This window comes from Phasianus colchicus, chromosome 9 (assembly GCF_987193195.1).
Source record: "Phasianus colchicus chromosome 9, bPhaCol1.hap1.1, whole genome shotgun sequence".
Lineage (NCBI taxonomy): Eukaryota > Metazoa > Chordata > Aves > Galliformes > Phasianidae > Phasianus > Phasianus colchicus.
Genome location: NC_143444.1, coordinates 18,945,864 through 18,966,588, shown reverse-complemented (window position 1 = coordinate 18,966,588; position 20,725 = coordinate 18,945,864). Strand labels below are relative to the sequence as shown.

At 42.0% G+C, this 20,725-nt stretch overlaps 1 protein-coding gene across 9 annotated transcripts in view; it reads right to left on the bottom strand.

The window, feature by feature from the left end:
• Window positions 1–1,437: 1,437 nt before the first annotated feature.
• The window catches only part of SYDE2 (synapse defective Rho GTPase homolog 2), a 32,200-nt gene continuing 12,912 nt past the window's right edge, over window positions 1,438–20,725 (bottom strand). For 6 of the 9 annotated variants that reach the window (XM_090146415.1, XM_090146417.1, XM_090146422.1 and 3 more), the window contains exons 4-7: window positions 18,632–18,758; window positions 14,371–14,552; window positions 13,438–13,669; window positions 1,438–10,196 (exon numbers count right to left, since the gene is read on the bottom strand). In XM_090146415.1, the coding sequence (XP_090002541.1) occupies window positions 9,694–10,196; window positions 13,438–13,669; window positions 14,371–14,552; window positions 18,632–18,758 (1,044 nt within the window). In that variant the 3' untranslated portion in view covers window positions 1,438–9,693. Of the gene's footprint in view, window positions 10,197–10,725; window positions 10,785–13,437; window positions 13,670–14,370; window positions 14,553–18,631; window positions 18,759–20,725 lie in introns of all 9 variants that reach the window. The other 3 variants (XR_016469257.1, XR_016469256.1, XM_090146421.1) reach the window with 3 other exon arrangements.

Below are 20,725 nucleotides of genomic sequence, written 5' to 3'. Positions count from 1 at the left end.
TTCATTATCTCCTCAAGAGTTCCTGCTAGAATCCAGACTCTAAATGAAGCCCTCATCTGGCCCTGTCATAGGCCATAATGCCATCTTTTATCACAATAATTTTCAATACAACATTATTTTCAATGCAGGAAGTTGGAAATTCATATTGTGCTTGAATAGCTATTAAAAGATAACGCCCAGGAAATGTAAAAGCAATCAGAGCACTCAGATGCCGTAGGATGTGTGTCCCCATGCAGCTCTCCAATGGGAAGTGCATCCTCCCTTCCTGGCTTTTGCAGCAATCAATAGCCCAGCGGCAGCTTAGCAGGCAGAAGCACTTCTATTAAGATAAGCAAAAGGGCAGCAGTGGCAGCTAACCTGCATGGAAATGTGCAAGATGAAAATTTTACATGCTTTCTAGGTCTTTACAGGACCAGTTGTTATCTGATACACTTCTCAAATTAAGAAATGCCTTTCTCAGTTGGAAACACCTCAGAGAAGGCTGGTAATAAATTAACATTTTATTCCTAAAGCAATAATAAGAAAAAAAAGGTATTAATTCCAAACTTTTTAAATGAAAATCAGTGAAGAATCAGAATTACAATTTTAAAATATCCTTGCATCGCTACATACAGTCATTTTGTAAGACACGTTTAGGAAGAAACAAGGAAATGAGCCTCCAGTATACTAATTATCTGGTATGCAAGTGAAGCCTAGCAGTTTATCATACTTTTTGCTCAATCCCACATAAAGGAGACCCTCGAGAATCACCAATGAGCTCTGACTTTTGGTCGACATCACAGATGCAAAATTAATTCACACACTGTGTGTGAACCATCTGACTTGCAGCTACTAAAGCCTTCCCTAACAACGTTGTGTTGTTAGGATGCTTAGCTTATTACCTATAGCACACACAGGAACTCTGGGACAGTTCAGCATTTATTATTACTTCTATTAATATTAATTTGTCTCCATAAATACCAAAGGATGCCAGTCATCATTTGTGACCATCTGATAGGGAAAATTAACTTTGTAATGCATTGAAAACAATATATAAAACATGTAATATAAATGCAATCTCAGTGGAAAAAATACACTTCAAGCTGTGCCTTGTGAAGCTGTTATTAGTGATGAATATGTCTTTCTGAGTGTACCAAATTAAGTCTCTTTCCATTATATTAATTTTAGATATATATTTTATATATGGTACAATGCAAAAAAAAAAAAAAAAAAAAAAAAATCTTTTTGTGGAACATCTATCAATGTTTTGAAGGGCTTTGATGCCTTTTTAAGCCATGATTTTTGCCAACCGTATAAATTCTGAGCCCATTTTTCAGTTGTCAATTGTGCTTTCAGTGTCATGAAAATGACACATACTGATTCACCTGAAACAACAGAAAGAAATATCACACAACAACAACTACAAAAAGTGGAAAGAAATGTTTATTTCCGAATTCTTGCACTGCTTGACAAAATTAAATTGTAATTCATGTATGAAAACAGAAAGTTCAGTAATAACATCTTCAAGCAGTTTAGTATTTATCACTTGATGGAGAAAAAGGAGAAAAGTAATTCAGTGAAAGCATGTAAAATGGAGGATTTAGAGGAAGAAAAAAGAGTAAGGAATGTTTAATGTTACACACAGAACCATTTAGAATTCTGTGTGATTTTGCAAAGAATCTCTTACATTATCTGACAAGCAGCTTTATCTGCTTTTCGGTTCAGGTCATTCAGTCAAGTCCCATAAGTGAGCACAAGTAAATAAACAGACTTAAAGCCATGCATGTACATCAGCACTCTAAAGCAAATGATTCTCTTTTACACACAACGTGGTGCCCAGCAGAGATGAGCTCAGACCAGGAAAATCTGAAACAGTTAAAATTCAGTTTTATTCAGAAATTGGCTTTCAGTTTATCACTGTACAAATTAAATTATTTACCCATAAATTACAACATTAAAAATAATTAAAGCCCAACCAGAATACATGACGTTATACATATTTGTAATTGATACTATATGGTACTCTGTTGTGCACTTCATTTGGCAAATTTACTCTCAGCCTAGGGCTTCCCAGCTGTTCCTTTTTCTGCCTTTATGAAATATTCCTCCCTCCATTCACTTCTCTGTGGCCCATCCATCTTTTTCTCTCTTCAATAGTTTAATCCCCACCTTCACGAGCGAAGCAGGACTGTGTTTCTCATTAGGAGGAGTCTGTTTTAACTTCGCTTTTGTTACAGTTATGAAATGCCTTCTGAAATTTCTAAAGAAGAAATACACCTGAACAGATTAAAATAGAGGGAAACGAGCAGTAATGAGCTCATTTTCAAAGAAAAGTCACTGGCATGCAGACTTCCTCATTTCTGTCCATAAACATTCAAAAAAAGGTACTGGGTGCAGTTTCTTCTGTGGCCTTCAGGAAAAGTTTTCCTTGTGGGGTGGAGTGGATGAAAAGGCTCCGACCAGTATTTCTTTTCAATGAAAGATCATTTCGTAGCCAAAAACTAAATTTAGAAGTGAATAGGGGAAGCAGTTCTACTACTGCTTTAAGCTTCCTTTTATTCTATCCTCTTGTTTTCAGAATCTCTTCAGAAGAGTAGTAAATGGTTTCATCATTACTTGGGAAAATGCTGAGATGAAGCAAGCATTTTCATCCATGGAAAACTCACGGACCCTCCAAAATGTCCCCAGTGTGTTACTTTAGGTCAGCCATGCACCTACTGCTAAGGTTCCTTAACTGGAAGTTTTACCTCGTCCATTCAAAGTTCTTGGTTCCAGCAAGAACGTAACAGCAAACCATGGATAGTAGTATAGGACTGCTAAATAATCTTTGGAAGAAAAAATACCTTGCTTAGAGATGTTCTGCTGGTTTATTTGTAAGAAATACAACAAATAAAAAAAAACTTTATCAGCTCGGTTCTTAAAAATTGTCCTTAACATATATTTTTTTCTTATACTTTTAAAAGCAGGGATGAACTTGCGAAAGCTAAACAAGAATATAAAAACTGTGAATTAAGTGGGTGGATAAAAACTGCAGCCAGTGCACCTTAAAGGGCCAAGAGCCCTGACCTATCTTTAATTTTTTACACAGAACAAGTCAGATCTTCAGCTTGCTGCCAGGAGTAATGCACACGTTCTCCAGTTCTTTATTTGGAAAGATGGATTTCTTTTCAGCGGTTATTTCAGCATGTAAAATTGGTGAATTCAACTATACAGCAATTAAATCAAAGCTTCATGCAAAACTTTCTTCAACCAGTGCATTGGGTCAACCTTTGCACGTTAGAACTGCATCAATAAAGTTCTCATCTTGGTACATTCCTGACTTATTTTTATAGTTCAGTTTAAAAGTTAAAGTCATTCAACCAAAGCTGCGACAACAGGAATAACCAGCCTCATGGTAATGGAATACATGTACAGGGCATTTATTTCTTCCACTGACCTCAGTAACACTGAATGACCTAAAGCTTTAATGGACACAGCGGTCTAAGTCAAATGCTGGATGGTAACAAATAATAATAATAATAAGAAAAACATTTCAGTGAAGAAAAACCATGTATTCTTTTTGAATGCAAACATAATAATAATAAAAAATAATACTCTGTGGCACGGGACCCAAAGAGACCTTTGCCCCACAACTTCACACAGCAGCTCTCTCTTTAGCTCTGAACACATCTGCTTTTTTTTTTTTTTTTTCTTTTCCTGTAAGTTCAAGGATACAATATCTCTTTTCTTGGCAACTTTAACTGTGCGCACAGATTTTTCTCCAAGGAAATGAACACCCCTTCAACAAGTCAGAAGAAAACCCAAGTCTCTCTTTGGAATCCAAATCCAGAAGCATTCGATTCTGGGATTCTGCAGAGCAGTGTGTAACAACTTAAGTTAGCTTAACAGTGTGTAACTTATTTGTATCCGTTCTCACGGTTCTCCCGGCAGAGCCTTTTCACTGCACGTTTAGCATCAGTCTGCAATCTCCCGTCGTTCCGGCAGAGGGCGATACAATTAAGCTATTTATTAAAGGCAATTGCCGCAGCCAGCTTCTACGGAGCTCCTCAGGCTTTGTTGTTGCTCCGGGTTTGTGTTCTAATGCCAAATGTTTCAAATTAAATCTTGTTTTGATCCCCAAAAAGTTCATACTGCTTATTTCTTTTCTTACCGCACAAGCACACGGGCACGTTCTCAATGCCTGAAAATATCTCTATGGAAAATCAAGATATGACTCTCCTTGACACCACATTTTTTCTCTGGTCCTCAGCCATCCATTTGAATGTAAACGTTACACTGTGCCTCACGTCCCTAAGAAACCTTTACATTAATATGGAGTTTTAAAAGTCTTAGAGGTATCGCTTGAAACAGATTAATGGCAGTTGGAAGGAAATCAGCTGAGAGTACATGATAAATGCTCTTTAATTCTTTCTGTGGCTTTGCTATTCACACATTCATCTGTGCAGGTAGATATTCACGTGCATGTGAATGAAAACTCGCTTTCAAAGTGTAACAATGGGAAACCTGCACTGAGATGATTCATAGGGAAGCATTATTTTACAGAATGCAAGTTTATGGATCAAGAGAGATCATGAAACATCTGCAAAGATTATCCCAATGAAAAGGCTCTGTGGCTTTATTTATTGAAGTCTAGACACATTTAGAAAGCTATGAGTTCTTAGAAAGATAACCGAATCTCTAAGACAAGAACAGAACAGCCACCAGGCTGAGTCCCTTGTGCTGCTGCCAAAGCCGTGCGCTCATGCTTCAGAAAGGACCGTGTTAATTACTGAGAAAAAATTCCAGCGGCTGCTGAACCAAAAGCACAGATCTGTTCTCCAAATTTTTCAAGCTGAACCACATCTACTTGTCAGCATCAGATTAGAAAATAATTATATTTAAGCCTGGCAAATGCTTCACAAACTGAAAACCGAAGCCATAAAATAGATTGTTCCATCACATAAGTCAGTGCCGCTCGGAACAAACAGCCTCTACTAAGCACACTGCAGCTGCTGAGGGCTTGTAATTCTGTCAGAAGATAATTATTCTTGAGTGAGATTGAACTGTGTTACAGAGAAGTTTCAACATTTATGGTGTAAATGAGTAACAGCTCATTAATATTAATGTTCACCCTCCATCCCTAGGATAACTCTCCATATGCAGTGCTCTGCTTGCTGCTTGGTTCCAACAGCCAGGCCAGCACACATAACTGAGCATGGATTGGCAAGGGGAAATCAAATGTCTCAGTAGAGGACAGGTTAAACTTTGTATGGACAAATTCACAATTTCCACGGCTCACCGAATTGTTTGACAGTCACTGGCTCCTGTCAAACAGACATCCACAGCAGGAAACAAAGCAGAAAACTGACACACACAGGATGTACAGAGGAACTCCAGCTGACAGGCGATGGCCAGCTCTGGTGCTCTGCTTCATTGGAGCAGACATGGCCTAATGGCTACAGAACAGAACAGGAGCGAGCTTGCTGCATCCCGTAACAGGCTCTGCACATTGCTTTGAGGTAGTCTTAAAACACCCCTGTAGCTGCCAAGATCTCTTGTCATGTAGCTTTACAACTTTCATGTAGTTTTACCACTTTCAAGTTCAGTTGGATTTAAGACAGGTTTGGTGCCACTGCATTGGACTTGGTTTGAAAAATGGTCTTTTGTTTATTAGTCTTTAGTCTAAAACTTATAAAAATATATCATGCCCCTCATATGAAACTACCTGTAAATCAAAATCAAAGAAAACTCAATAAGCCCATCCCTACCACCTGCACCACTGTTTGCAGTCAGAGCTCCAACAGGAATGGAACACAGTTCCCCCGCTAAACCAATATTTAACTAACAATCTGACTCACAGAGACATGCAAACATCCCACCACTGACTCACCATAGAGCTCCGCTCTTGGTTATCAGGCTGGGATTGCACCAAACACTACTGCAGATTATTGTTAGCAGATTTTTTATTAACTGCCAACTACATAACAAGCCAACCATATGGCCATGGCTTACCTGGAATGCCCCCGCCACCTCCCCTCCCTACCATGTAGAGGAGTGGAGGACTCAGCATGTCCCCACTGACCCAGGCAAGGACAGTCAGCACTGCCTTCCCTGCACCTTGGCTGTCCTGCCCCATCACCCCACTATCAGCACATGCTCAGCCTTATTCCCACTGTAACGATGTCCAGACACTGGGCTGTAGCCAGGCTGCCCCCTCCATCACAGCACGAACCACATGGACAACACCATGAGCTGCCTCAGGAAGCTGGATTTCAGTGCAAAACTCAGACGAGTTCAGTGCACACTACAAAGTAGCACTCTGGTTTGCAGGTTGGAAGACAGTGGGATTTCAGCTGGGTTTTCCTGATGGTGAGAGAAAGGAGGCAACAAGAAAGGAGGCAGCAGATCAATGCCATGAAGAAAATGGAGCAGAGGTACTTCCCTCCTAATCTCCAGCACACCAGATACATGAGTTTACACATTTCGTTGTGATCTTCTATCCTCTCAGGGTACCTCAGGGTAATCCCAGATGTTCCAATACCCAGAGGGACTGCTTTGCACGACCTTACTGCAGGCTGCTCCAAGGCTGATCTGACCTGGCCGATGTTGTGGCAAAGCACAGAACATTCTGCATGGCTCTGAAAGAGTCAAACAAAATGAAAGCAGTTAATTCGTTGCCTCAGATGGCATTTTAAAACGAATGCACTGTAGTTACTATCAGAAGTAATACCAAAAGTCCTCTCCTGACCTTCAGTAACCATCTTTGAACTGTTTCTAGCTCCACAGTTTTTGAAGAAGACTTCTTATTTCAAAAGACAGTTCCACTGTTAAAACACCCCAAACCTTGGGATGGGGAGGAAGTTGAAAGGGTTAAGATCTGACAGCAGAAATACCAGCTGTACCTCTGACTTATCAGATTTATAGATTTATACTGTAAACCCCCGAATATCTGCTGTTGGGAACGTTTCCCTCTATATTTAGAACATCTGAACAGCTGCAGCTATGTTCCTTGCCTGTGCATTAATAAAAATCCATACACGTTATGCATGTGGGAAAAAAAGGAGTTCTGAAGACCTGAAGTTTCTGTCTGGGGATGTGGGCCCCCAGAAGCTTACGATAACCCAAAATCCATGCAGAGGATTCCACTCTTCATCCCACACGACTCATACCCATCCCCTGCTCACTCCTGTGGGCTCCAGCCAGCCTGGGATGCTGCAGAGGGGCGGAGAAGCAGCCCAGCACATTCCTGTTGCAGCCCGTCACAATGTGAAGTTTTCCCCAGCTGGAAGCAACATTCAGGCGGTCCTGTTTAAACAGAGACTGTGAACTGGCTAGGCCAATCCTGAACCCAGGTGTGTTACACCCTGAATGCCTGGCAGCACAGATCTACAGACACATTTCTTCTTTCCCTGGTGAAACCTTACTTTCAATAATATAGAATTATCTTACAAACGAAACCTCTTGGTTGCTACCTAGGCCAGCAGGAGCATTTCTCTGGTAAAAACCGGGATGCAAAGTATGTCCTACAAGAGGCCATAACCAGAATAACAGCAAATGTTTCATTTGAATACTACCCATACCAAAGTGGTTTTGCTTTATTATACTGTAATTAAATACAGTTACATTAATAATGTCTATCAGGTCATTCATTTCCTGTTGTAAGATTAAAATATTAAAACTTGGCAGAGCAGCACATTGCTGCACCAACTTACAGCTTTCTGTAGAAAAAGCATCCGCTTATTCAACTGCGCTCATTGTCATCACCAAGATTACTATAAAAGATGAAAGCTTAAGGTAATGCTTACCGAGCAACTTTAACACCCCCACCTTTTAATAATGCTAGCAGATTTTCACACCCAGTGTTCAATACATCTTACCAGAAGTTAAGTGCCTGTATGGAAGGAACTCATGTGTGCAGCCAGTGCAAATAAATGCCACAACCTTATATGGCTTTAAGGAACACTAATTGGGCTCAGTCAAATTCTGTTCTTCATCAAATTTTATTTAGAATTAAAATTTATTGTTCAAAATGTATGCCCATTCTGTAGGTATAAAAGTTTAAAAAAATACATTGATTTATTGATAAATGTTTCCGGTTAAATTTACATTTTCATACATTATCATTATATTGCAAAGCTGTTATGAATCCTTTAACACTTAGAAAAAAATAAATTAATGGGAATGATAAAACCATTTCAGACCATGCTAAAATAATTCCTAAAAAAAAATAGGGATGAAGTCTGTCCCAGTATTTAATTCCTTGCTCCTGTAAATAAATAACTTCATAAGCAGTACAAGGAAGCAGCGGATAGAGCAAAGCACTTACCCACAGTACCCATGGCCATGGCAGGGTGCCAGTACCGTCCAGATGAACAAGGAGAGTTAAGCTCTGTCCTTTCAGCAGACACAGCCCTGGCGCTGGGCGCCTCAGAGCTAAACCACAATCCCACCCTGCTCCCTATAAAACCCCACCCACCCGGCCCCAGTGGGGGAGATCACTTTATCCGAAAGAGTCAGAAAACCTGACTGCCTTTGTGCAGAACTTGAGATTGCATCTCCAGAGCCAGAGGGGCTCAGGTACTCCTACCAGCAGCCAGAACATGCAGCTCAACTAATGCACATGGAGCTCTGCAGCAAAAAGAAGCATCAAAACAGCCAGGACCAAGTCTGAGCTTACCCGAACAAACCAGAAGTCTTCAAAACAGCCGTGGATGTCCCTGTTCATTGCAGGGGAGCTGGACTACATGACCTTTAAAGGTCCCTTCCCATTCTAAGGATTCTGTGATTGTGTGAAAACATGAAGTGAGCACTTCAGGACCCTCCTTTACATGAAAAAAACAGAAAAATCTGAAGAATAAAACTACAGAACAGTGTGTTCATCTCCTTACTGCACACACTGATCGCCCTGAAGGGCAGCAGCACAGTTCACTGCTAGAAATCCTGGAAAGTCCTCACAACTATTGTGAAAGTTGGGGGGGGATTTGAGGGGAGCACATGTGAACCAATGCCTGGCAACACAGAAGGCTGTTAAGTTAACCATGCACCCTGCCTTCTCGCTGGATGTGTTTCTCTGCACAAATCCAGTGCTGTGCTACACACAAAGCAGCTTCCTCTTGGCATCACCCTCTTCGAATGGGATGTTTCAGAACTCTGGGAACTCTCAAGGTGGACAGAGACATGCATGTTTGTACATAGATATATACAACAAGGTTAGAAAAATATTTAATTTTTGCTTGCTTAAATAATTATTGAAAAGTGTTAATACATGAATACATTAATATTTGTACAATTAAAACTTTATATATAAATATTTATATTATTATATATATATATAAAGCACTTTTCATAGCAGCCATTGCATATATAGTAAAATGAGTTTGTTTGAACTTGATGCTGCAAAGCTCAGGCCAAGCAGCGTTAGTCCCCTTCCGAGAGGAACTTCTGTACCAGAGCTGAGTTTTAGGAGGAAGAGCCATGCTGTTACGAACAGCGTATGGTGTCTGCCCTGCTGTCAGATGCCACCCACCAAAGGGCACAGCATTTTTAGGGGGAAATGTCACTACGTGGAGTCACTGTGTCTCTCGAGAGCTTCTGCCTTAAACACCAGAATCAGGTTAACACGCTCTTCTACAAGGAATGCACAAACATGATGGAATGCCTTTAAGTGGGCTTGTTCTCACGGCAGGCCACAGCCTTGCTGCAGCATGCAGCAGGAAGCACCACGCAGGACTGGGCTCAGCAGCTCATGTTCAGCTTGTTTTTGTTGAGTTCCCTTTCCAGGTTTCCTATCAGGGTATCAATACTTTCCTGTAGGTCCTTGAGGTTTGCCCTGTGGCTCCCCGCTGAGTCTATTGCCTGCATTGTCAGATAGCTCTGGAATGCGTGTTCCCCGGGGAGGGGCTGTGGGTGCTTCATCAGGCCATCAGCATCATCAACTCTGCTGCTGTCGTCCCCACTCTCCGAATCCTCCGAAGGGACATCGTCATAGTCTGCCTCTCCCAGGCAGTCCCTGGGGCTGCAGAAGTAGCCTTCCCCACAGCTGCTCCAGTCGCCCGCGTAGCGGTTGCTGGAAGGGCTGTCCAGGCCGGCCGGCCTTGGCCGCAGCATCCCGCATGCATCAGCGCTGCTCAGGTTCAGCATCTGCGGTCTCTTCCGCCGCGGCCTCAGGTAACGCAGGGACAACGGGTGCTCGGGAGGCGTGCTGGGATGTGCTGGTTCCTGGGCAGGTGAGTGGTGCACTAGAAGAAAGGAAAATTTTACACCCCGTGTGGCTGAATCCACATGGCAACACGAAGGGTCCGTGACAGCACCCACGGGCGAATGGCATGCATGATGCGTGCAGACTCTCAGCCAACACACTGTGCTACTGCTGCCTGATCAAATACCATTAGGAAAACCGCTGTAAAAGCTTGGCATTGAAGAGTCATGCCAGATGCAAACTGCAACAGAGAAATCCTCCCTCAGCAGAGATGCTCCCAGAGCACAGGTCACATTCAGGGCATGAGGTAACCACCATCCAGCTCTGGTGCAGACAAACCAAACCACTTGGCTGATGGGAATAGCAGAAAGCAGGCACAGCAACAGAGGTTAAAACAACAAAAATACCACTGCAGAGAAACACTTGGAGAAGTTGAAGATGCACCAGAGCTGAATTCTCATGTTTCTCTTTTGCCCTGATGTTCTGCACTATTAATAGAAGCTCACTGGCATTAATTTCTCTAAGCAGCCACAACCAGAAGCACACTCCGATGGGCTTACAGCAGTTACCTGAGCTCACGGTTACACAGCACAAGTTACTTAGAGCCACTTCCATTGCTACTGGCTTCCTATGGTAAACAGCACACAATTTTACTGGCCTGCACCTATTAAATGTCTGAGCCATAGAATCTCTTTATGTTTTAAACAGGCCATGCCCACCTGTAATTAGCTGCAGACTTTGTATGCACAAATGCACTGTTCAGCATCTTGCTGTCATTCCCTTGTTCCCCTACAGAACTGCCAGTGCTCCCCCTGCCCACACTGCAGCCCCCCTTGGTGCTCCAGCCTCGCTTTACATCTCACAGTAGTGCACAATAACTATCACTGCTTTTTTCCCCCTCTCTCACTTTAACAAAAGCCCTTCTGTTCAGACTCTGCTCCATTAAGATGAAGGGCCATGGGTTAACAATAACTTGCCAGCATTGCATGTTCTAGCCAAACAAGGACTTATTTGTTTTCTGTTGGAAAAACACGGAAATTGAAGTATTACACAACATGTTGATTATCAAGCTGCCCCAATCTACAGAAGATAAAATGGAAGAGTCCAGACTGCAATCTCTCCTCCAGGTCCAGATGCACTGCTTACAGCTCACTAGAGTTCTCTCACTCACAGCTCTGCACTTATATTTTAACTCTAAGTTAGCTGTGCTCTGCATGCTTCTTGCAAGTTGAGGACTTCAGCCTTCCATTCAAGGTGAGGAGGAGCTCTACTTATCTTACTCATCTCAACAGAAATACACACTCCCATGGGCAGAGCTGCACCTACCTGCCCTTGCTTTCTGCAGCAGCCATGCAACAAACTGCTCACAAACATCCCACTAGGCTTCAGTGCAGCATGTGCTGCCCAAGCAGCTTATGGTCCCCCTCTTTTAGCCACACTTCCTACCCCTTCTGAACTGCCTCATGGGTCTGCGCGAAGCTGGGAGCTTCAGCCTGCTTCTCACCCAGAACATCCATCACACTGATCAGCAGCAGACTGTGAGACACGTTCACGTAGTCAGCAGGTTCCTCACACAAAACTTCAGAACTATTCCTGGCTAAGTAAAGCAGAGACTACTTAAGACAAACCCTGTAACAACATTATTGTGTAGATTTCAATGCTTCTTTTGCAATCATAAAAATCTCTTTAATGAGGCATTATGTTTCTTATATGGTTTATGAACTACTAAGGTGAAAGTCTACATGTTTGCATGTCTATCCTGCACTGTGTGCTAGAGCACACGCATTTATACCTCATGCCCACAAATACACAACAAATCCGGACAGCTGCTGTTTGGAATTTTTTATACTGTATTATTTTTTTTGTTAACTTGCCAGAAACAGATCTTTGTCAACTTTTAACCAATTCTGTATTGCCTATCAGCCCCTTTGTGACCCTCCGTATTTCCTAAGTGCTCCCAATTCTCCCACGAAAACCAGACAGCCTCCACTTCAAGTAAAATCACATAAATTTAACAAGAAATACAATCCAACATACTATTCCTTTAGATTAACTGCAATTGTCTCAGTGCAGAAAATCAGTACTTTTCCAAGAGCAATTACTGTGTTCTAAAAGGGAACAATTAAGAAGCTGTTCAGACAAGCTACATCCTCTCTTCGTCAAAAGAACATAAGGGTTTACACTGTTCAGGTTTGAAAAGCAGTTATTAAAACACCCAGGTTAACCAGCTGACAATTTTCTGCACCATCAGTGAAAGCACTGTGAAGAATGAAGGAACCACAGCATGGAGCAATGGACACATCTTCCATATAGCGAGGAAACTGACAACAATTTGGCCAAAGAATACCCGAATACAAAATTAAGCCCATTGGATCTAATGTTGTTTCACAGTGTTCTTATCAAACTTAACTAAAACCCCCAAATATCTTAGCCTGATCTTGCCCTAAAGCAGCAGTGCTTCTTGTGGTTCAACTGCAGAAGACGAAATGCAAGGGAATTCACTGTGGGCTGAAATCTACAGCTCACCAATGTCACTGTATCTCCACTGTTTCTCTGAACAGCCGGGGACACGTGAACTGTATAATCATTCAAGTGGTCCTTGAAAGGAAAATCTTTGCAGAAATAATTAACTTCACTTGTACTTCAATAGTTAATCGAATTAGAATCTCACTTCCATTACTGGGAACTGACCCCAACTCATGGAAAATCATTTGAGCTCTTAAGTTTAGAAACATGAAATAAAAGGTACTTGCACACAATATTTTTCCTTATGCAAAGCTCTGAAGAAACAATAAGAAGTTGCATGGCCCCTACTACAAGGAACAGCTCTGCCAAATTACAAGTGTAGAAATAAAGTAAACCATTGAGTCTCAGTGACCAAACAACTCATGAATCCCATATACTCAGAATCCTGAACGGCTGAAGTAAGCAAGCAGGAAAACAAGAACTAGAAACTAACTAAAGTTCAGATATGGGAACATTACTATTACTGGGTCTGCTTTCTCTGATATCTTTACTTACATAATGCACTTTTCACTGAATTGCTGCCACTTGGTAAAGAAGTAATTAAAACAATAAACTTTACATTAAGCAGTGGTTTAATACAAAGAGTAACTACATGATTGCATGATTTCTTTACATTAATAGGTGATGCCACAGTACCTCATATTTTAAAAATCCTGATTCTGCTCAGTTACCCTGTGAATTAATCTACACTGTCACACTAAAAACATACAGCAACAGTTCGACAGTTCCCCCTGATTAGATCAGTGAAACAGTACCTGGCCACAACTGGAGTAAGTAGTGAAGAACTTCTATGTGTTTTTTGAAGTCCAGGGCACTAGCGAGCTCCTCTGAGTCTGTGAAGACTCTGTTGTTGTGGTTGGTGGTCTCCTGCCTCTGGCTCAGTAACACGGGCCCAAAGCACACAGCTAAGTTCTGGCACGTCATCTTATTTACTTCGTGGTAAGAAGCCACCAGTTTCAGGTGATCCAACAGCATCTTCAGGGTAGCCTGCAGAACAAAACACTCATCTCGAAATACAATACTGCAGCATTGCCACCTTAACATCACTGCTCTAGAGGGATAATACCAGGGCTGATAGCTCAAGCCTTTCTATCAACACCCAGCAGTGGAACGCCTAAGTGCTGAATAAAAGAGCTGTGTTAGACTGCCACAGAGAGACAAAGTAGGACAGAATTTCTGGTAGAATTCATCTTGCTTCTCACCTGATCTCAGTTCTATATGAATGAGTTTGCTAGCAGCAGAGAGGAGATATCAAAGAAGGGAGAGACTGCAGAAGCATTACAGGCAAACCAGATATACTAGAAGATGAAGCAACCCTTAGAAAGACTTCAGCGTCAGAACAAGCCTCCAGAAGTTACTTAGCTTTCAACAAAAATAACCCATTGCTAGCTGTTTGGCCACCCAGTCCTGCTGTAAATGAGAACAGCTTACCTGAAATCTAAAAATATAATAGTGCCATTTTTACTGCTCACCTTTACAGAGATAATCTGTAAATGCACATCTAAATGAAAGTTATGGCCAGATACCTTCACTCTTGAAGTATTTTCAAAGACTTGGAGCATTACAAATCCATGTTTTCAGAAAACAGTTGTACATGTTTTGACATGCTTTAAATCCAGGGTGAAAATACTCCTTTATTTTCTGAAGCTGGCAATTTACCATTACTTGACACCATTAATACCACTCACCTTCTCAACATCTGGGAGGCAATCCAGAAGGGCTGCTGTGTGCTCAGAGTCACTTGGGTCATTTTCACAACCAGCAGCTGCCATCTTCAAGGGATTTTTCACCATGGCATCCACCACTGCTTCATAGAGCTGTTTGGTTATCAGTGGAGAGGGCAGCTCTCGCAGGTAATCCTTTAGGACGCCTTCAGAAGAGGTACAAGAACAGCTGCTGTTATCAAGCTGCATGTTCACTGTTTGGAATGGGTTGGAAGCACTAAGGCACAAAGAAATCATGTATCTCCCAGGAAAATTCTTCGTGCCAGTGACAAATTCAGGAGCTAGGGACAGGAGGAGGCAGTAAGGGTAGAAACACACCAGCAAGCTGAGCAGCAGCTCTCTGCACAGGACAGGCACCGGCTACAGCCAGCGGGCGGCCCTGCTCCTGCAGCTCTGCACCACTCGCGTCCTTGCTGCCATCCCAGCACCCTGCTCTCCCAGCTGCACTATGTACAGCTGCATCTCCAGAGCTGGAGGAGAGGTGCTTTCTGCAGGACGCAACAACCTGGCAGCACTGCATCCAGCTTTTACGCCTTCCACAGATGCAAACAAATGAGAAGGAGCTGAGTGTCTGCATTCATGTAAGTTGATGCTAAAAGCTGGCTACACTTCAATGTGAGCCAATTTCAGCAACTGTAAGAAGAAAACCCAGCAAAAGACTTCTGCTTGGCCCTGGAAAGCACACAAACATAATGCCATGGGGCAGCGCATCCAGCACAGCCAGCACTAAAAGCTCTGAGGGAAACAAACAACTCTTATTGTCCTCTAAAAGAATAAAGAAAAAGCATTCAGACCATAAATATCTGCCCATTCAACTACATTACAACTTAAGAAGTTTGTTAAGAAATGATGCATTAAAAAACCTTTTGAAAGAGGACACTGTAATTAACAGAGCAGCCTGTCCTCTGATAAGGCACACTTATAAAGAAAGATTTTTTGGCACATGCTCCATACAGCTCTGGAAAACCCCACATCAATGTAAATACTGTCATGTTTTGCTATTTGATAAAACAGTTCATATCAATTCTGTCTTCATAACTTAGCTGTAAACTGAATCACACTGCAGAAGGCTTTTTATGAGGCTGTTTATAAAAAATACAAGGAATGGAAGCTAATGTTTCTCTTCTGCAGCCATGTTTGCAGTGGCTTCTCGCTGTGTAACTGGTACCACTGAGAAATGAGGAGTGCACCCAGTGCAGAGGCAGCCAGCCAGGCCCTGCCCCACAAGCAGTGCAAACCCAGCAGTAGGGCCCCGCACAGCCTCTCTGGCTGGGCAGGCCAGCAGCCAGCACACAGCCCCCCAGCACAACATAGGAACGGACTGGCAGGGGTATGAGAAACAAAACCAGCCAGCTCTATGTTTTCCTGAACACAAATTCCTCTGGGCTTCTTTGTTTGCTTTGGGGTTTTCTGTTTTTATGCAAAGCAGTTACAGAAGTTACATACTACGCTTCTGTTTAGTAACTTATTCACATTCCTCCATTCCCACCAATGATATTTCATCTTCTCAATTCTGAAGTGTCCCACGTGCATCCACAGGTGAAAATGAGAGCAATGTGGCAGCAGGAGGTGCAGCACAGCACAGGCTGGGATGCCTTTCCCTCTTATCTACGTAAAGCACCAGCAGGAAATGCTGACACTGCCGTGTTTTGGGTGGGGAAGACCAAATTCAGAATCATCTTACAGCAGGAAAGGACTAAAGATATGTCCGTGTCAGATCAGCTACTGCTACTGCAACAGTCACAGCTGATGACTGAGAATTCCTCTGACAGCAACCACAACCACAAGACCACTACCTGCTGAAGGACCTTAGAATCATCGAATCGATAGAATCATTAAGGCTGGAAGAGACCACCAGATCACCTAGTCTACCCATGAGCATCACGTCATTAAATCATGTTCCTCAGTGACCCTGGTTAAGAGGGCAGCTCAGAAGCCACTAATGCCCTTTGGCCTTTCTACATGTTTTTGCTAATCACTCTGCCAAATTAGCCCTGTTTTCTTGCAGGAAGCCATACTCCCTGCTGCTAACCCACTGGCACGTTCTCCTCGCCACGACCCTTCACCCTACAAAGCAAATGGAGACAGCAAGCTGAGATTACCATTCACTTCAGTGATCCCTCATTTTTCTGGCCCACTGAGCTGTTAACAGTGTTACACGCTTTATTTAGAGATATGAATTCACACAGATGAGAACAGACATGATGCAACAACTTCTAATGGTCAGTTCCTAAAATTGGCAGCGCATTTGGTTTTGAGCCACGAGCGCCTCTGTAAGCTTGTGCCAACCCCAGGGGCAGTTCTCAGTAAAGATTTAATCATTAAATGTTCATTCTTTGGTCTTTGGAGAGCTGTCAAAAAAAAAAAAAAAAAAAAAAAGAAAATCTTTATAGTCATCTGGAAAAACAGCGCTACTCAAATTTCAAAAAGGACACAAGAAAGCACTTCTCTCCAAATGTGCCAAGATTTATGCTGAGGATTCACATTCTATGGAACAAATGCTTTGGCTTAGGGAAGTACGAGTCACGAGATGCAGCCTCAGCATCGCAAGCACAGCATGAACAACCGGGGCAAACAGCCACTGCCCAGGCTCCCTGTACAGTGAGACTGTGCTCTGTGGGCTCTTTACTTCCATGCTGAGCATAGCAGGTAGACCAGCTCTGCCAGCACAAACTGCAGTCTCACCTTTATGCCCAAACCGTGCTGCCCACAGCTAAGCAGAGAACGGCTCCCCCTCATCAACGTGGCTTAAAGAGATGGTTGCGTGGCATTAAAGTACACTTTTCAGATTAAGCACCACATCTTAAACCATGACAGAAAGCACAGACAGACTGGCACTGCTGCCCTGACAAGGCCTGCTGTCTGCACTGAGCACTCCTGCAGCTCCGAGCTCAGCTTCTACCAGTAACAGCGGGTTCTGAGTGCACAATGCCCTTGGGGAGACAATGCTTGTGATGCATTGCAGGTTCTTTTGCACACATACAAGGAAGCCTCAACACCCTTCCCCATGATATTCCCGAAACATTTCTGCAAATAGTTCTGCTGTACATCATTTCTGATAGCATGGGAGTGCAATGAATTCTTTATCATTGCAAAATTAAATAGCCAAAACTCTATATTAACCAAGAATCTGTTTGACATTTGTCTGCTTACAAGTCAACATCAGATAGTTACTGCTGTTTTACAGCACCACTGATTTACTAAAATTGAGAAAAGTTTTCAAGAATAATCAATATCATCGTGTTAGAAATCATCACTGCTTCTTTCATGAATCTATTTGCAAGGAGAAGAAAAACATTAAGTTAAAAGATCATTTCTATTATTTACTTCTTTTGTTCGCCTTCTCCCAGTAGAGGATGCATCACACACAGCAGAGTGCAACACGAGCCCAAGGTTCTGCTGCTGAGAACGCTGGTGCTGGTGAGCAATGATGAGCCCAACCGTGAGGCCAAGGGAGTTCAGGTGAACTGACCTGCTGGGTCTGTACAAAAGGTTTGGTTAACAAAGAAAATGCCACTGGGCAGCATCTTCTGACACCACCTAGAATAATTACAAAATGTACTGAACACAAAATTAATTCTCAATACACTGCAAGTGGAAGAATCAAATGGGATAGAACTGCTCAATGCCTCTGAATGTCACAAAGTGCTCTGGCACAGAAAATTTACACCGTGGCTGCTGATGTTAACATTTTCCATCACTGAATTGGAAGTAATAAAATGTTCTTGTCTAATTGCCTCAAGTGATTAGTTTACTCTGCCATCACTGAAATCAGCTCAACTTTGGTTTACATAACAAATATCATCAACAGCTACAAACCTGTTTGGCCTTTAAGCAACAACAAAAACATCTGACAATTTCAGCTGTACTGGGCACATACGCTCCCTTAAAAAGCTGGGGCAGGTGAAGAGAAGTTTTGTCAGACCTCCTGTTCCTCTGCCCCCAGCTCCTCTCCTTCACCGGGATGCTATGTGAAAGCCCCCACCTTGTGCAGGTTTCCTTCCTACACCAAGTTTCATCAGTCAGTGTAACTCCATCCTCCTCCCTCCTAATCACAGCTACTTGAATACACACCTCCGACGTTACTGAGCTTGCTTTCGCAGTACAGAGAAGTAGATAATGGCTTGTTAAACAACAACAAAAAACTAGTTCAGAGCCTCACCTTCTAAAAGGTATGTTACGAACATGTCAAAATAATATATTGAAAGAGAAGTCAAATCATTACCTGTTATCACATTAATATCTGGGTACCGGCTTTCACAGAGAGTCACCGCCTTGCTGTCCCTCTCAAACGCCTCTCGAAGCTCCTTCTTAACCGCCGCAGAGCCACACAGCCGATACAGGCCTACAACCTATGGGCAAAAACCACAGCTCCACATCAGTCATCCCCGCAAAGCAGAACACGTCATGTTTGGCCGCAGCTGGGAAGTGCAGCAAGATGCTCGGACAACTGTTAAGAAAACTCAAACAACGTCAACTGCTAGTATTAATTGATCACGTATGCCATCAAAAGGTACTCAAGAGACAGCTGACAGGCAAGTGACTAACGCCAAAGCTTTCTACAGCAGGGGACATCCTGAGCAGAGTTCACTGAGCCATCCCAAGCTGTAAGCCAGAAGCACACCACCGGGTAATTCAGAATTCTCTTGGGACTTTGCTTTTATGTAAAACTTGGGAAACAAGGAAATAAAGATAAACATAATTCTCCTCTTTATCCTACGCATTCAGATCACCATCGTTCTTTCTAGTAATAACTGTATAATTATATAAGATAAAAATGGGCCTTAAGCAGAAATGAAGAGAAAAAGCATTTTGAAGTATATTTGAACATGTTCCAAAATTGTTATTAATCGTTAGTAGAAAAAGGTAGCAGCACAACCAACTACCTAATAAACAAGAGATGTCATAAATCTCTTAAGGAAAAAAACCCTTAACATTTTCCTACAAGAAAAAGCTAGATGTAACTAAAACTCCTCTTGGTGTTGGTAGAAAGGATTTCAAGAGACTTATGAATACTCCATTCCAATAACATTCACAAGTTGCTATTTTAAAGATGACAAGATGCTGACTTCCACATGTCAAATGACATGTAACATTTAATGTAAAGCAAGGGTTATTCCATACGCTCAGGATGATAGGAGTGACTCCACAACACATATGGACTGTATTACTAAGTCAATTACGTGCTTTCACACACTCCAATTTTGCATTTTTTTGTTGCTATATTTTTCATTTTCATCACCACCGTGACTGAGAGAAGCTAAATCTTACATATATTATTTTAATTTAATTTTAATGGATTTTACAGGCAGATGTACTGAACAAGACATGATTAGCCCCAAAATGCTGTGGACTTGAACAACCAACCAGCTCAAAACTTGACGCAGTCTGTGCTGGTCTTAGAACGTGCATATCCAGGTTTGCAAAGAAGAGTATTTGTCTGACCATACATTAATTCCTGCTTAAATACATGGAAAGTCACTCAGTGGAATTTGTACTCTCTCTTTCCCAAGACCAAATAAGACCCAATATTTGCCTAAGAAAATTTCAACCATGTTTTGTAACACTATGTCTGAAAGTCAGGTGGAGATGACATATCATGACAGTAGTCTGCATTCTAAGAGAAAATCAAAAGGTCAGAAAAGTGCATGGTTAAAAGTTAACAGTATATTTTGCATTTTGTATTCTCCCTGAGCAAATGCACAAATTAGATTTTATGCTCAGAAGCACCAGGTGCACACAGACAGCTCAGATCCCAATCGCCTCATTACCAGTGATGTCTTGATTACCCAAAATCATTTGCATGACTAGGTGCTAATAAGCCCAAAATAAAACACTGAAACCATGAGACACAAATACTGGAAAGAATACAACTTCTTTTTTTCACTGATTTGCATGTTAGGAGAAGCACAGTGAGAATCACACAGTTATTATCAGTACTGACTTTCAACAAAGTAATTACATACAAATACCATTCCTGTCTGTATATTTTGATCTAGGTTATAAGTAGCCATTAATTTCTTAACACTATATAGTGGGAAACTATAGCCAAACTGTTAGCAATTAAAAGTAGTAACAGTGGTAGTTGTGATTACCTTTCAATTTCACCTGAGCAGCAACAGGCGTAACAGAAACCAAGGGCTCACAGGCTACAGAGCAGTATGTAGAAGTCCTCTCACAATTTCAAATGAATTACCAAGGGGCAACATCTGTCCTTAGGACTCCACATCTTCCTTCCTAAGAAATTTCTAGTCTAGCATCTGTAACTGGGCATTTGTTTCTACATTTTTTCTCCATTGGGTTACACCAACTGAAATAA